Consider the following 17,489-nt stretch of genomic DNA (forward strand, 5'->3'; position numbering starts at 1 on the left):
CTTTATTTATTTTTTATTAATGATAAATGACGTCTTAGGTTAATCTAACATATATATATATATATATATATATATATATATATATATATATATATTGAATTAATAATGTTAACGGCTTTATAATTCTACTATCGACCTCTTCTTCCATTAACTTATTGTGTACAGAATTTTAATGCGATAATATTAATTCAAATTTTTCAAATATTTTATGTAAATTAATTATGGACAAAAAAAAAAATAAACACAAAAGAAAATAAAAAAAAAAAAACCCTTAATTTTTCAATTTGTAATTCTGATTGAAAACACAGTAATTTCTACACAATAAATCGCTCCTCTTAGTCGTTATATTTGAAATGAGTTTTATTTATTAAACGCCTCATTATATAACAATAATTCGTTAAAATAATTATTTAACGATACAAAATTAAAAGCCACAATTTACAAATAGATAGCATTTCGTTTCAGCTGGTGTGAAATAATGCATTCGATTTCGCTTGATCGCTCATAAATCCGATCGACGCGTGCGAAGGGATTTTTAATTGTCAATCATATAGTTTGTTTGTCTCAATTAACATAAATATTGCCATTTCGAATTCCTTATAATACAAGTCCGTCGTACAGTTGTCCCTCTGCTTCGGGCGACTCTATTCGGTTCTTTAAATGATCTAACGTATTCGCAAAATGCTTTTGTATCTGTTCGGTTTCCTCGCTTATTTCTAAATTCGGCAGTTCGTCTTTAATTTTAGAAATAACCTGATTCAAAATCTGTACGGTTACTGCCGTATTACCCTTCTCATAAAAGTATATGTAATGATTTAAAAGTTCTATATACAATTGGACTTGCACCGAAATGTCCATACACTGATTTGCTATTCTTATTCCCTTCTTAAGACAATCCAACACTTTGTTTTTGTCTTGCATCTCCTTCCCCTCGGTACTCAAGGACTTTCCAGACCAGAAGATGTGCGAACACGTAGCTACACCGCGGCATTGATCCGGCTTCCTCAAAAGTTTACTCGCGTATAAGGCACATTGGTTTCTCACGGGCTCTGCGTTCTCTTCGCCAAAGCAATTTATTTGTTCAAAAGTTGCGATGATCAAGGTTATTGCGGCAAATTGTGCCTTCGAATCGCTAATTTCATCCTCGTAGATTGAAAATGCTTGACTTATAAATTCATAAGCGACGATTTCAAAATTATCAAATCTGATATCACCGATGGCCAAAGCACCTTGGAGAAACAGCCTAAGAGGTAATTCGGCGAGCTCAACTTTAATTAACGCCGTGATCGTGGAATGGCAAAATTGAAAGATCTTTTGACATTTCTTTTCCCACATGTCGTCCTGGGACTTTAAATTTTTGTACGTAAATGCCAATTGGTATGCTTGGAAAACAATGGGCGGAAGTGTATATCTCACTCTTTTACTACCACCGGTAACAAAATGCTTTCTAGCTGTGCTAAGAATCATGTACTGCTCATCCGAAACATCTGACTTGAAGTAGTGTATCAACCTGCCTAGGAGGCCCTGTTCCTCTGCAAATTCCTCCGGATCATCCTCGACAGTGTGGTCTGGCTGGTCCTGAATAAGCGGCGTAATCATCAATAAAATTGCATCCACTTGCTCAGGAGATGGTACAAGCGTTTCGTTGTCCAAGATATTTGTCACAATGTAGGTTGCCAATAATTTTCTACCCTCGTAATCGAAATAGCTTAATAGCGGTCTGTAATGCTTCAGTTTCAATACCGTCAAAATATTTTTGTAGTTATCGATTGGTATTTTCAAGAGCCTCGAGAGCTCTCTTGAAACGGCGCTGTTATATTCCAATGTCTCTGTATGAATCTTTTGGAATATTTGATGAGTATTTAAAAGGACTTTATCCACATAATCCACTCTATCCGGATAGCACTTATGAGCCAAGTTAATTAATGCTACCTGTAAAGATATTATGTCTTCTAATGGCATATCTTGCCTCGTTTGTACAATGGTTGACACTTGATCGCTAAAGACATCAAACAATTGAATATCTTGCGGAATTCCGGATAACTGATTGGGACTTCCTGGACCGCCCACGCCATCGGATCTCTGACTAAAAGCAGCCAAACGATCTATCAATGAAATTATTATATTCTTTATGTTTACGCCGCTTTGGAGCTCCGCGCAAGACTTAAGGAATGCATTTAACGTTTGTAAATGGAATTCGTCCGGGAAGACTTGAATTATGCATTCCATTAGGTATTCTTGAGCGATCGCGTCTCTACAGCTTACGACCTGTTCTAATATTCCTGGCAATACAAGCTTTGTATACTTATCCAATGTAACCGATTCTAATTGGCTAAGTCGAACTAAATTAGTTCCAACCAGTATTCTCAATTCTTCCCTCTCTCGTTCTCTTCTCTCCCTCTCACGACTATGACCTTGATGCTGCATCCGAACCCATAATTTATTCATTTCTGCAAAATTCATCAAGATAAAGTCAATACTATCTCGAACCGTTCCTTCGTCCGTGTTGCTGTCCTCCAAATTATCGGGTAGAATGTTTCTTGTGCACTGAAGCAAATAATTTCTCAGGAATAGGCCTCTTAGCGGATGCTGGACTCCACGGCACATTTCAACCATATCTCTTAAAAGATCTCTTTTCAAACATGGATTAGCTTTAATGTAAACTATACCAACTGTTATTAGTAAATACAATCTTGGGACAATATTTCCTGCATATTGTACTAATTCGTACAAGTCTGCTACCTTACGTCCTTTTTGAAATTCATCTAATAAATAAAGTTCCAAATGTCGAAGCTCGTCGGTGATGGCCATGTAAAGCTCATAATAACTCTTAGGACTCAATAAAGATGTTCGTAATTCACCTAACATTGTCGAAGCGTGTTTCAAAGCATCCATTAGCTTAGCTTTATCCAAGCAATGTTTCATCTGCAAAGCTTGCACTTTAACAACTCCTATTGCATCTTCTAATAGCTTTTCCTGCTCTTCAACTCCAGCCATGATTGATATTAAGAATTATATCCTTGCTTATTTCACGCAATAATATATTATTTGTTATGTATTAGTAGCTTTTAATTCTAATCATCTAGACGTAAGCATTATTTACTCGACTTGAATATTCTTCTCTTCGAACACATAACCTACTTGTGCAAATTGTTGAATATAACCTAGTTTGTTTTATTGGGAATTTATCGAACTTATCCCACTAGAGACACAAAATAAAAAACAAATTGTGTATTTAATGCAGCTTTGCTTGGCCCTTATTAAATAAATCATTGTAAATTAAAAAAGTTGATAAAAGGGGATAATCAATATGAAAGATTAAAATGAGATTCGAAGTATTTTAAAACTGACAATCATTTAATAAGAATAAAACATTCGCTTGAATTACCATTTTCGCATAAATTTTTTAACTTCAATTCCCATCGATTATCGTATTTTCAAATATATTTTTTTTCTTTCTTTTTTTTCTTTTAATATATCACAATATATTAGAATTTCAATTATTTAATTAATATTTTGATAAAAAATTCGATTGTAATATAAATCGAGCTAATGGTTGAATATGCATTAGTTAATTGAATAAAATGTTGTAAATGATCAATGTAAGAAAAGAAAGAAGAAAAAAAATGTTAAACCTTTTTGAAAATTGATTAATTAATTTAAATTGTTATACACACAAAATATATTGTAGCTTTAAAATTTCCATTACACTTTATTACTTATATTAAACAAGTTTACTTTATTCATTCGGTATTTTTATAAATGAAATAAATATATAATTGACAAAAGTTATAATTTTGAAAAATAAATTAATGTCAAAAGTGAAATACAGTAGTTTTAACATTGTTAAGAATAATTTTTAAAAACTATTAAAATTATGGCATTAATAAAATTAAAATAATAAATTACTCCGTAAATAAAATATATTTAACAAAAATATCGTTAAATTAACGATAATTCAAACATTTATAATTGATTAAATTGATATTTTAAGCTTTGCAAACAGTGCATAAACACTTTTGATTAAATCGATTGTGTACAATAAATTTGATTTTGACACTATATTTTATTGTAATTATACATTTGTTATTTATATCTTCATATTTCCACTTGTCATATTACTTTTATTAAAAAAGAAAAAAAAGAAAAAAAAAATATCTAAGGCACAATACAACTTTAAATATAACTAATATATAAAATATTTTGATACTATTATTATTAGTCAAAATATAACGATAATCTTTATTATAATAAGATTGAAAATTTTACAAGAAACTGATTAATAGTTTAGAAATGAATGAGACAAATTCATTAAACAGTTGCGTGTTATTTATCAACTGTTGTGGTAATTTAATAAGAGAAAAAGAGTCGACAACGGCATAATACATTAACGCGTAAAAATATATTTTTCAAAAATTCATTATTGTTGGACTCGAATTATATATGCGATCTGCGATCTCTTAGATATATCACAATCATGAAAAATATTATTGTTTTTAAAGAACTGAATTTTTAGTTAGTGTTTAGAAAGTGATAAATAAAAAGTATAAAAATAAAGACAATGAAGTAACGTTATAATGAAAATAGTCACGTGTTGGTTTTTGATGAATTTATTTGAAAATTGGGTTTTATTTGCATTGATAACAAAAAACAGCTAAGAATTTGTATATAATGCTTTGTTCTTTCCATTAAACTCTCGTCTTGTTTCCATTTATTACCGGAATATAACAATAATAAAGATAATTAATCGAAACATGACAGCATAGGTATAAGATCCGCACAGCTCGCAGAAACAATAAATTCCATTAGATAATAATAATAATATACATATTGTTGTAGGTGGTGCGAGGTTGATTAAATTCTTACAAATGTATAAATTCTGTTTTTCCTTCCATATACATACAAATGTTCTCATACATAATGATACAACAAATTTTAACATATTGCTTGTTTTGAAAAAAAAAAAAAAAAAAAAAAAAAAAGAGCAGTGATGCATATTTACTTTAACACGAGTTTATGCGCCTTACATTAAAAAAATAACAATAAAACTTTTTGATTTTTTTTTTTTTTTTTTTTTTTTTTTTTTTTTTTTACTTCTCACCTCATCAGCCAGCTCAATGTATTGTAAATAGTACACAGTAGATGAATCTGAATTCGCCGAAGTATAAAAATAACATTCTGGTCGGGTCAACAATTGTAGTTTTTTTTTCAATGTTTTTCCTTTTTCCGTTTTATCTCTTTTAAATGCGGGGTTTAAACGTATAGATTTACGGCATGTCACATTTTATATTTTTTAGTATAATACCTAGTTAGAAATAATCGGTGAGCTCCACAAGGCTTTATTTCATAATTATTTTTATACAGTCAATACTCATAAAGAGCGAGCAGTTTTTTTTTTTTTTTTTTTAATTATAAACTAATAAAAGTCACTTCTCTCGCAAGCGCTCACAGTAGTAAGGCCGAAACGTAGGCGTATTCGTTTTGATATTCTTAAATTATTTTTCTATTTTAAAGTCGATGACATTGTTAAAGAAAAAAATAAAAAAAAAAACAATTTGCAAATGCATATAATACATATCGTAAATTTCAAGAAGAAACAATTACTCGTTTGACGCTCGACTTTTACGTTACAGTTCTCGTTGTCTCTGCATTTACTTTCTTATATTGACGACGCAACAGTGAGGTAAGCGTATATTCTATGTATATATCTCGCGGAAACGAAATGCTTCACAAATATTTTTATAATTCTAGCCCTGTTTCATCTTTCATTGTGTTGTTGTTATATATATATATATATATATATATAAATGTATGCAAGTATGAATAATACAGTGACATAGTTTTATAGGCAAAAAGCGTATTTGAATTATCTTTACAGTATGTAGTAATATTAATTATTATTAATTTATTTATAATAATGGTGCTTCGCAATCATTTTCAACCGAATTCAGTGACGTTTGAAATGTCGTTTCCTACTTCAACCAATTCTTAAAATACGCAAATTGTCAAATACATATCGGCATTATTACATTTTTAAGCACGATCAATTTTTTATTTTCTGTCACTATTTAGATCAATGGTATCAATTATTGCTAGATTCTAATAAATGTATCACGCCTGTGTACATTTAACAAGCAATCTAAATATTTTAATCTTCATTTAAGATAATGAGTTATTTCATTTAACATCATTAATACATATTTTAATGAAAAATTCCATTCTGAAGTATATTAAAGTTGCGTAATGTATATTATATACAATATGCTTGTATATAATATTATAATATAAGTAAGACATAATATAGCTAGACATAAAGCAGACATAATTAACTGTTATTTTTATTATTTTTTTATGCCCAGTAAGAATGGACATTGAAATATTTTCTTTTAAACGGTTTCATCGTTATAAATTTTTTTTTTTTTTGGACTATGTTTAACGATAACAAATGGCATTGCACGATAATTATTTAATTTAAACGAGAAAAACATATTTTTAAAATCATTATTTCATTCCAAATGTGCATAGTGTAAAGGTACGTAAATAGTAAAATAATTACGTAATTTGAAATTAAAAGTAAAAATATATCATCGTTTGACAGCTACATTAAATAACTTTAATAAATATTTTATTTAAATTTGTCGTTCATTTTATAAAATGTATAAGTTGAATAAAAAATTTTTTTTTATCTAGATATTAACAAATTCGATGTATCGTGCGCGCGCGCGCGCGCGTCTGTGTCTATTTTTTAAAATCTACAGTCGTAAAGCAGTAAGCATCAAGGAAAAAGTAAATCACAATATTTTTTGAATGCTTTATAGTTATAAGTTATTGACGGATCACACTAAAATTTGTATAATATACTACTTTTTACACGTGATGAATAAGGTAAAATATGCCAAATGAAGTTATCGACAAGATATCCGATACTTTTAATCGTTTAGCAAAGAATGTTCCTTGTAAAATGACAAATTCTTATAGCTACGGCTATACGATGAGTTCCCACTGGGTATCCTTAATACATCGATTGAATTGTTAATGAAATAGCTTTACTATCGATATGAACAATAGCAGTTGCAATAAGTTCAACGATAAAAGTGGAAGATATTCGCGCCAATGAAAGAAGGGAAAGTAAATACGAGGACGAAGGTAATGTAAAAAGTAGCTTATGTAATAATATCAATAAGCAGCCTATTTGATATAGCCATTAAGTGATCGAGAATCCATCGAAATAAGAATAAAATACGAAATAAAATAATAATACTAGCCACATTCGTTCTATTCGCGTTATAAAATTTCATTGATTATTTTGACGCCGATAAAGATAAAGCTAATCAATCCTTAATGCACAATGGAGAAAATGCATGTGAAACTATGAAGAGAGCAGGAAAAAGCACTTATTTGTGAAAAAGTCAAGAGCTATCGGTAAAACTTTTTTCCCTCATAAAAAGTTTGCAATTAGTGTCGGTTTTCAATAACTATTGTATTATTGTCACGGTAATTTTACTTTCAACGATAATCTTCATTACTAATAAGTGCCCGGTTATTTTCACGTCGGCTCAAGCTCCGGTAACTTAACTCCGGTTATTTTATTGAATTTACATAACTATGGAATCTCTCATCGACAACTATCAATGTCCATTTTTTTTTTTTTATTTTTTTTTTTTTTTAATAACTAGTGTCTATATATCATTTAGCGTATGTGTGTATGCATAATAATTATTATATTAAGAACAATGAATGTAGCGTATGTACTTGCCACCATGCAGCCAGAGTTAATTGATTAATTATGTAAGCGATTCAACGTAACACAAATGTCTAATCTTATCTAATTAGTTATAATGCATAGTAATTATTATTTGTGGTTTTTGTTTTTTTTTTTGTCTTTTTTGTCTTTTTTCCCGACATTCATTCTCTTATAAAAGCTCTGCCTATTAATTATGATTAATATTAATGTTATTGTTATTATTGTTATTAATAATAATAATAATAATAATAATAATAATAATAATATGGTCAACGGGATGTCGCCTAGCAATCATGCCTGCACGTGTAAATAATCTCTCTAAGCGCATTGTTCCACATTCGGTATTTACGAAATTTGTTTAGGAAAAATTTTTCTAAAAAATACTATTTCCCTTAATACTCCAATAACAGAATATATGCGAAAGATCGATTAGTACAATCGATTAGCTTCACTCCCTATAAAACAGTCGAACGATAAAATTCTAAAACTTCTTAATGTAAAGTAATTGCCGGTCTTTTTATTTATAATATAATCGTTATTATTATTTTGTTGTTTTACGGATCTCATCTATTAGTCGAAATAGCGCGAAGAGAAACTCAGAGTGCTTACGAGCTACACTATAATTTTTATATCTTTATAATAATTATTTATGTCGTTAATATTAATTATTAATAAGAAAGCTAGACGCACAAGAAAGTGTTGGCTTATCGTGCCTCGAATTGACTGGTGCAATGTTGTTTTTTTTTTCTTTTCTTTTTCTTTTTCTTTTCTTTTTTGGTACTTGATTTACCATGAAGAGAATAAACTGCAAATTTACGAATTTACACGAATTACGCTTTAAACGGGATAATTCGTCCATAAGACAGACATTATTTGCAGGACACAGCCATATGAGAATTTTACATTTTGCAAGAGTTAGAAGCATCTCGAACCAGCGTTCTAAATTAAAAAAATTTTCATCGACACCCGTTTGAGGCTCTTGTGACATTTATAATAAGAATAAAATTGCTATATAAAAACATGATAAATGTATTATTTACACGATTACGTAATACTTAAATGCAGGAAAAATAACAAATTACGTTGCAAGTGAAAACTTTGTGCTTTCGAGAAAAGTAAGTAATACGCAATTCGATGTTAACGCTTTTGACAAATGTCACAAGTTGTATATCTGAAACGAGTGTGTATAATTAATTTTTTTTTTCCTTCAAATTTTAGAACTCTATATTCGAAATACACTAGTAACAATTCGAGGCTCGAACTTTATAAGTTATTTACTTGCATTGTAAGCATTATGCTCTAAATAATGATTCCTTAAAGTTATCTATAAGTCTTAAACTTTATATGTTTATAATCGAAATACGTCAACATCAATCAACAAATAAATCGAACTATATGCACGCCTCTGACTATATATACGTTTAGCTCAGCCATCCGTTTTTTTTTTATTCTATTTTTTCTTTCTTCCTTGAATAATATAAACATTGTATTCTTGTATCACAGTATTCTTGTATATCAGTAGAGTCATTAGTTTATTTCTCGTTTCCCTTCACTTTGGATATGGCAAATATGAAGATAATAGTAAATTATACTAATGTATGTCTATATTCTTTGGGACTAAATGACTATCACAGTGGACAAATTTTTTCTTTAACGTTCTATCCTCATAGTATTTTTCTTCTTCCATGTCGCAGGATAAAAATTTTTATTCCCATGTTTTTTTGTCGCATTCTTTATTTCTAATTCTTTTTTTTTTTCTTCTTCTTCATACTAGTAGAGGCGTGCTAGTTCGTATAATGCGTTTCTTAGTAAAGTTATCAATTTCTATACTTTTTTTTTCACTACTGCTTATGTCAGTGTTTTTAAGATAAGCTTTAGAATTATAAAAAGCACTTTATTTGCTTTCGTTTTATTATTTATTTTCTCTCGTTTTGTTTTCACAGCACTACAGAGAAATAAATAAGCTACAAAGGAATTAATTACGATTCGAGTTATGTCCTGATTTTTTTTTATAAATCATTTCTTCCTACTTTAGCCCGAAACGTACCATAGATTATTAACGATATGCTCTAACAATCTAATGTCAAATCTTAACACTAACGATCTGCCGTGTAAGTGGGTTCACTATTTTTCACTCTACAACACAAAGAAAAATAAAATAAAAATATTCACGTTCCTGCGAAATATAAGTCATTTAAAATTATTAATTAAAAAAAAAAAAAAAAAAAAAAAAAAAAAAAAAAAAAAATAAATAAAATATTTAAGGCGGTCTAATGTTCAAAACTTGTGAACTAATGAGTATACAAATTAAAAAAAAAAAAAAAATAACATCTAGACAAGATAATTCAATAATTAGAGAAAATTTCAAATTCAACCCCTACGCAGCTTAATTTAAATGTTATGTGCTAATGTTACGTGCAGTTAACAATATTGAGTAGGATTTTACAATAATAATAATGTTAGATGATTATATGACATCGATACATAACTTCATAAGGCTTGCAGTCATGTTATACGTTACTTATCCCATCAAACTTTTACAGAATTTGATAAATTATGTGTGATTGCTTAGTAATTTTTAACAAAATCTATCCACTGAGCACAATATGAATTTTGTTTTTTAAACTAAAATATAAAATTTGATATTTGTAAAAAAAATATAATTTCATATAAGAACTTCAGTTTACGCTTAATAAAAATTACTTTTTAATGTCATGATGAGAAATCATAAACTTCTTCAATTCGAATTGAAAAAGAAATTTATAAATTGATTTTGAAAACGAAGAATGTTTTAAATGTACCATCGAGCGAAAGCTTCTATGATGTAAGGTACCTTTTCATCAAATCCACATATGTAAACAATATTTTCACCAAAAAATTTCCGGCGAAATGTTGACGAATCACTCAAGGCACAATTGACAAATCTGATGAAGCTGAAAAAGCAAATTTATTTCAAATAAAATTGAATTTAATAATTTCGTAAAACGTAAATTATATACATTTTTCTAATTCAACTATTTACAAACTAGTTTTTATAATAATTTAACATACAAATTTACTAGTAAATTCAATAGAATTAGTATAATAACTAGTAAAATCAATTGAAAATAAATAACTAGTAAAATCAATTGAATCATCCTTAATTAAATTTTAATTTCTTTTAATTGTTAATAATATCAATTGTTATATAAATATCAGCTTAGAATGACAAATTTGAATTTGAATTGTTGTATTTTATAATTACAAAATCTCGATCAATTAAATGAAATCATTGATTACATTTTAAAATCAAATGTAGTTTAAATTGTAGAAAAGTATTATTTATAATATCAATCAAATTTTCGTGATTTCGATTAAATAAGATATAACATTACTTGGAAATTGGCAGTTTTAATTTTTTTTTGTACATATCGATATCGTCTTCCGAATATTCTGGTAGGTCATCAATTTTATCAATGAGATTGATGAAAACGTCATAATGATTGTGTTTTTTAAAAGCCTCCGTTATAAGTTTTGCCACGTCAATATTCTCCAAAGTTTTGGATTGTAATTTCTTCATGAATTGTAAAAATGTTAAATCGTCGTGGTCATCGGCATTAATAATAACACTCTCAACTACACTATTTTTAAAGGTCGCTATAGTGACATTTTTTTCCGTCCGAATGAGCGAATAAGCAATCAAGCAGCCAGCCTCAAATGCATTTACATTACCATTTCTCCAACACCCATTTTCAATCATTCTTCGACTCGTGTCGATAGCAATGAAATATCTATGATTAGTAGCTTGCAAATGCTGGAATATAATTTTTAATCAAATTTATTATGTAAATAAAAATGATATAAAATAAAAAGAATATAAATAAACTGACTGAAAATGAAAAATTCAACATGTCATATAGTGCATCTACAATTTCTTTATTGGCTTTAGGAGGCGATGGTAGTGGTTTTTTTGCCTGTTCTTTAATCTTTCGTTTTTCATATGACAATGATCTGTGAATTAACAAATACGAGTTCATACAAGTGATTCGTTTCATCATTTTATTAGAATATAAAAATTTTCTTACTTTCCAGCATTCAGGTAATTCTTTACTGTAATTAGAAATACAGCAGGATGAATTTTTTCTTTCGTGACATTCTGTGGATTTAGAGAATCTAAAACTTTTAATGTCATAGCTCCATTTGATTTCAAAAAGCCGAGATTATGAATTCGTTGAAGATTTTTTAAAATCATGCTTAAACTCATGGAAGATACTAATAAATTCCAAACCTATAAAACCAGTAATATAATAATAATAATAAATATTATAAGACCATTGGACATATTACTTCTTCAAATTTTAGCATGTGCTCAGGTACATGATCCAGTGTGAGATTAAGAGAATCGATTAATGCGGCCGACCTAATTCTATCTTTGCAATGTTTCAAATCCTCCACCGACTCGAAAAATTTCATTATTTCCTCAGCCGTTTCACTTTGTGTATTTGGATCGGGTAATGTTTCTTTTAATTTCTTAAAGCCAAATAACATATATTTGAATACTATTTCTCTATCTAAAAATATAGTTATTTATGGCCTATAGAAATGAACCAATAAAATTTTGTCCACCAAAAATATTATTTACCACTTCCAGTTGTACGAATATGCGCCAGTTTTATAATATCTTTATGCTTCCATCCATATCTACTTTTGAATTCCGTAGCAATCTTAGCAAGTTCCATCGGCGTTTTGGAATAATACCACTTTTTAACTGCATTTCTCCACCCATGACCATTCCCACCCTTTTTTGGACAATCTTTGTGCTTATTAATTAGAGAACAGAATTTATTAAATAAAATAAAGTGTTCTGGTGATTTGCAAACTTTGCATACAGCATCATATGCTTTTCTACGCAAATTTTCCTTTTCATGCTGTTGAGCGCACATTGCTAATACAAAAATCAATGTTTCAGGATTTTGTATAAGCTTCCTGTCGTGTTCCTAAATAAAATTTGATTTCCATAATTATTTGATAAGTTCACTATTTTTCAAGAGCAATGAAAATTATTTTTCCATAATACCTGAATAATCAATGAAACAATATCCTTGAATTCGTTATAATACGTAGCATATTCGTCGATAGAGAAAATGTTTTGTGTCAAGTTATAATTATAATCGAACCAATTTCCTGATTTGTATACGGGCTTTTCTGTGCCAATATATAGGAAACGGCACAATTGCCGACTCAGTAGAAATTCACGTATGTACGGCATATCTTCCTCCTCGTACATTTCTTAAGATTTAAATTCAAGATTGAATTACTACGAGCAAATGTGAAATTGAGTTTCTACTACATCAATTGACACACAAAAAACCCTCTAGCTCGTACTTTAAGCACTTATTTCTAAAAACAATAAGCAATATTATTAAAAATCTGCGTAATTTAATTAGGCTATTTTTGAATGCGAGGAAAAATATGCGGACGTGATTATTTCAATGATTACAATTCTGTATGGAATATCTATGGAATATGGCTACCTTTGGTAGATGGTAATGTAACAGTAAATTTTAATTACTTGTAAAAGTTAACAGTACAAATTCGTGATCAGTACAAGTTTCATGAAATTAATGATGGTAAAGTTAAAAATTCGCCTAGTAAAATAAATATTACACCTAACAATAAAGTAATATTAAATTTTTAATTATTTTTTCTTACTTTCTCGATAAAGCTTATCCAATATTTCAAATATTCCAGTTCAGCATGAATAGCGTTACCTTAGCAAAGAGTGGAGTAATCGGAGCAATCACACCCTGTTTATTATAGAAACGGAAGCAGCCTATCTAGCGGTAAAATTGAAATGTATTTTTGTTTATTATTTGCAATAATTTTCATGAATATAAATTCAATGATATACAGTGAAATATAATATTAATCGCACATATATAGTTTGCCGATATAAGTATATGGATTAGATTATGAAAAATCTTCGAATGTTAATAATCTTATTCTAATCATATTAAATTTTTAATTAGTAATTATAATATATAATTAATAAATAAGTATGAACCTTAAATATTCTTAACGGGTAATGAATACTTTGGTATAAAATAAGTTTTACGATAAACTGTATATTGTAATATATTTTAATATATTATTAGGAACATCTTTTACCCATACTGATATCGGCAATAATATTATGATTATTATGGTTGAAATTTATCGATGACAGGTTGTTTTTAATTTTTTATGTTGGAAGTTGTTAAAGCATTCTAGAAAGGGAATCTAGTAATCTCGTAATTACAAGGCTTTAATGTATGCCATATATCGTGTAACTCCCATATGTAAAATGACAAACCAATAACATTTTATTATTAACTAGAAAATAAATTATTTTAATTAATCATTAATGTCTTGTCTACAAATATTACTATTATATATATATATATATATATATATATATATATATATATAATTAAATATTTACAAGCGAAATCATAATTTATTACCTATAATATTTTAACGTATACTACTACACGTCCCGTATTAATACGTAAAGTAATAAATATTTTAAATGATTCATTAAATTTACCTTCGTTTGATTTCATTACTATTTGAGTTATGGGGTGGTCGGTATGTAATTGCAGTTTTGTTGTTTGTTTTATTTAGTAATTTAGTTCAAGAATTAAAAGCTATAAATGTTGCTTAGGGATTATTAACTTTTAATTATTTGAATCATTCGTATCAAAGTCAAATCAGTTGAAAAGCATAATAATTGTATATAAAACTTTTGAATCAAAATATATATGAATTATATTTTTCAAATTTTCATTAAGAAACTTCCATTAGATATTTTATTACATTTTACTATATTAAAATACGTATGAAATTGACATAATAAGCGTTATATAATTTATTATCAGCGCATTAAGGCATTTGTACTCTTATTGTATGCATTTCTAAGAGAATTTGGGTGAATTAGTCAATACTGTTTTTCTTTTTTTTTTTTTTTTTTTTTTTTTTGCATCCAACGATTGATCGATTTAAGTAAGTAATGATGAAATATTAATATGCACTTTAAAACGAAATTTTGATTTCCAATAGATCTTCGATGACTAAAGAGTCCAATTATAGTATGCATGAAAAGGAAAGAAGATAGCTACGAGTACGAGAGTTTAATTTCGTTTATAAAAAGTGTATCTTTCAATGCTTCGTTAATTACAAATACAAGAATTTAATAAACCGAAGTATAATTATTAACAATTATATTGAATGCCATATCATTAATATTTTTAACAAATTTAATCGGGCAAACTCACAAGCAGTTCAATTGCTTTCGATATAATTATAATTATACGTTATTACGAGAGTTACAAAACGTTAGAATACTCAAAAAAGGAGAAATATTCATCTTTTACCTGATTTTTTTTTTTGTTTTTGTTTGTTTTTGTTTTTGTTTTATATTTATTTATGCGCGCGCATAATGCATTCTGTCTCGAGATTAGAGCAGTGTTTATATATTTTTTCTAATAATATTATTGAAATTTAGAGATATATCAGATATTTTTTGACAAAGCAAATTAAGTTAAGAGACGAGCAATTTTGTTTATTCCCAATTGATTAAAATGAAGTATCGTAAATGATTTTATTAGATATATAGGCATCGTACATTTGCAACTTGAAGACTGGCAATTATATTTTATCTTTAAAAAACTGTGGAGAAGCAAATTAATCCGATGTGAGAATCTGATCGGGCGAATTAAGCTATATTTACGTATATTTTTATTATCAATAAATATGCAGTTTTGTGAATTGGATTTATAGGATAGGAGATGTTTACCATACAAATGCCACCGGCAAGATGACGAATACGTTAAGCTTGTAAATAAAGCGAGTATTTGCGAATAATAAAAAATTATAGAAAAGTAATTTTATTTGACTATGGCGAAGCATCATCCGGATTTGATTTTTTGTCGTAAACAGCCAGGAGTTGGTAAGTTTACAAGTAGTTTTAATATTGATAATTATTGACAACATAACCTATAATTATTCAAGTAAACGCGATTGTTAATATGAATAATTAATTTTTTACTAGCTATTGGCCGTTTATGTGAAAAATGCGATGGTAAATGCGTCATTTGTGATTCGTATGTGAGACCTTGCACTTTAGTGAGAATTTGTGACGAATGTAACTATGGTTCGTATCAAGGACGATGTGTGATCTGTGGAGGACCAGGTGTATCCGATGCTTATTATTGCAAGGAATGCACTATTCAAGAAAAAGATGTAAGATATATGTTCACTCTTTTTCAATAATATTTTCATAATCTATCTAACAATGTATTTTAAGATAAAACTTTTTTTCTGGCAAATAATTCAAGAATTTTTAATTTAGTTTTGAATTATTGTAACCAGCATAAAGTATTAATTTATATATTATAAATTGACTTTATTTTAGTTACTTTAAATAAAGATTGAAATTAGAAACAAAATTTCACATTACATGACAAAGATACAGACAGATAAGAAGCATTTGTATTTATAAAATAAAATACATCGATCTTTAATATAGAATTGTAAATTAATGTTAATGCATGAAAGATAATAAAACCAGAAATTTTTTACATTTAATATGTACTAAATGCTTAATAATCTTTAATTACATACGTTAGTGGTTTAGTTGATCATTAGTTGCTTTGTAAAATATTTGTAAATTTAAACGCTTTTCATTCTATATTAAGATAACGTATTAAATCTATTGTTTAGATTTTACACATAAAAGTATTTTTTACATTTGTATCGAATCTCGGATTAATATTTTTCTTACATTTCTATTGCGCATCACGATTGCAATGAATATTGTTTTGAACGACTGCTTCAAATTATCATAATTATCTATAATTATCTAATAATTTCACATTAGATATTTATTAAAAATAACATCATCTGTTTGTATTATTTTTTTTTTTTTTAGCGAGATGGATGCCCAAAAATTGTTAATCTTGGAAGTTCGAAAACTGATCTCTTCTATGAAAGGAAAAAATATGGTTTTAAAAGGCGATAAGAGATTTACAATGTATTTAAATCTAGCGTGTAAGAATGTACTTTGTAAGATAATTTCCATTGTCAATAGAAATTCAAAGGATATTTAATTTACGTAAAGCGTATCTTTTTACGATTATTTTAAAATAATTTCATAAATATAATTGATTACTGTGCATTTTTACTGGAATAAGTTCTATATTATATTTAATTTACTGCAATTAAAGTAATTATGATTTTTTTTTCATCTTTTTCTAAGGTATAATAAAAATACAACATATTTACTTTGTTAAATTGTGTATTTTATTGATGAGTTATTTTCTTTATCACATTACACTGTCATAGTGAATAGACTTGTACTACAGTTCCAAGTGAAGATATATTTCTTTCACGTATAATTTTCGCTACAGATTGAACAATTTGAATAGCAGAACAGTCAAATTTATTAATAGTCATCTTTTAAAAATAGACATAGTCACGAGGTTGATATTTGATTGGACTGAATTGCAATGATTGCATACTTAAATAGATAGATAATATGCAACTTTATTGTTACGACTACCAAATTCAACTGTTTGCCATTAATTTATATTTTATATTCTAAGTTTGCAAACAACGTCGTTTCTTTTCTAAGGCTATTTTTTTAATGATAAAAGTTCCTTAAACTTGTCTACATCACACTTTGAACAATTCGTTTCAAAAAGGAGACACTGCTCATTAAAGTATAATT

General features: G+C 27.9%; 3 protein-coding genes across 4 annotated transcripts; 1 reads left to right on the top strand and 2 right to left on the bottom strand.

Moving 5' to 3' along the window:
* Positions 1 to 381: 381 nt before the first annotated feature.
* On the bottom strand, positions 382 to 3,007 carry LOC105368891 (Vacuolar protein sorting 35). The gene has a single exon (XM_011508043.1). The coding sequence runs from the start codon at positions 2,995 to 2,997 to the stop codon at positions 598 to 600; it is 2,400 nt and encodes a 799-aa protein (XP_011506345.1). The 5' UTR covers positions 2,998 to 3,007; the 3' UTR covers positions 382 to 597.
* A 6,761-nt stretch (positions 3,008 to 9,768) lies between these two features.
* On the bottom strand, positions 9,769 to 13,086 carry LOC105368892 (60 kDa SS-A/Ro ribonucleoprotein). The gene is made up of 8 exons (XM_011508044.1): positions 12,801 to 13,086; positions 12,366 to 12,720; positions 12,071 to 12,294; positions 11,809 to 12,011; positions 11,614 to 11,734; positions 11,119 to 11,537; positions 10,546 to 10,677; positions 9,769 to 9,880 (listed from the first exon to the last, which is right to left on the bottom strand). Coding segments are annotated over exons 1-8 (1,665 nt in total). The 5' UTR covers positions 13,011 to 13,086; the 3' UTR covers positions 9,769 to 9,879.
* Positions 13,087 to 15,429: 2,343 nt separating this feature from the next.
* Positions 15,430 to 16,883, top strand: Phf5a (PHD finger protein 5a). 2 transcript variants are annotated; one of them, XM_011508046.1, is made up of 4 exons: positions 15,437 to 15,455; positions 15,542 to 15,710; positions 15,813 to 16,003; positions 16,692 to 16,883. In XM_011508046.1, the coding sequence occupies exons 2-4, from the start codon at positions 15,659 to 15,661 to the stop codon at positions 16,779 to 16,781; spliced, it is 333 nt and encodes a 110-aa protein (XP_011506348.1). In that variant the 5' UTR covers positions 15,437 to 15,455; positions 15,542 to 15,658; the 3' UTR covers positions 16,782 to 16,883. The 2 variants fall into 2 exon arrangements, with proteins under 2 accessions (XP_011506347.1, XP_011506348.1); XM_011508045.1 differs by having other exon boundaries at positions 15,430 to 15,710.
* Positions 16,884 to 17,489: the final 606 nt, after the last annotated feature.

This window comes from Ceratosolen solmsi, unplaced genomic scaffold (assembly GCF_000503995.2).
Source record: "Ceratosolen solmsi marchali unplaced genomic scaffold, CerSol_1.0 scaffold1, whole genome shotgun sequence".
In the NCBI taxonomy this organism is placed as follows: domain Eukaryota; kingdom Metazoa; phylum Arthropoda; class Insecta; order Hymenoptera; family Agaonidae; genus Ceratosolen; species Ceratosolen solmsi.

Coding starts and splice junctions, on each gene's coding strand:
- Phf5a (XM_011508045.1), top strand. CDS start 15,659: ATGGCGAAGCATCATCCGGATTTGATTTTTTGTCGTAAACAGCCAGGA. Junction 15,711..15,812: donor TCGTAAACAGCCAGGAGTTG/GTAAGTTTACAA, acceptor ATTTTTTACTAG/CTATTGGCCGTTTATGTGAA. Junction 16,004..16,691: donor GCACTATTCAAGAAAAAGAT/GTAAGATATATG, acceptor TTTTTTTTTTAG/CGAGATGGATGCCCAAAAAT.
- LOC105368892 (XM_011508044.1), bottom strand. CDS start 13,010: ATGTACGAGGAGGAAGATATGCCGTACATACGTGAATTTCTACTGAGT. Junction 12,721..12,800: donor TTGTTTCATTGATTATTCAG/GTATTATGGAAA, acceptor AATTTTATTTAG/GAACACGACAGGAAGCTTAT. Junction 11,735..11,808: donor AATTACCTGAATGCTGGAAA/GTAAGAAAATTT, acceptor GTTAATTCACAG/ATCATTGTCATATGAAAAAC.
- LOC105368891 (XM_011508043.1), bottom strand. CDS start 2,997: ATGGCTGGAGTTGAAGAGCAGGAAAAGCTATTAGAAGATGCAATAGGA.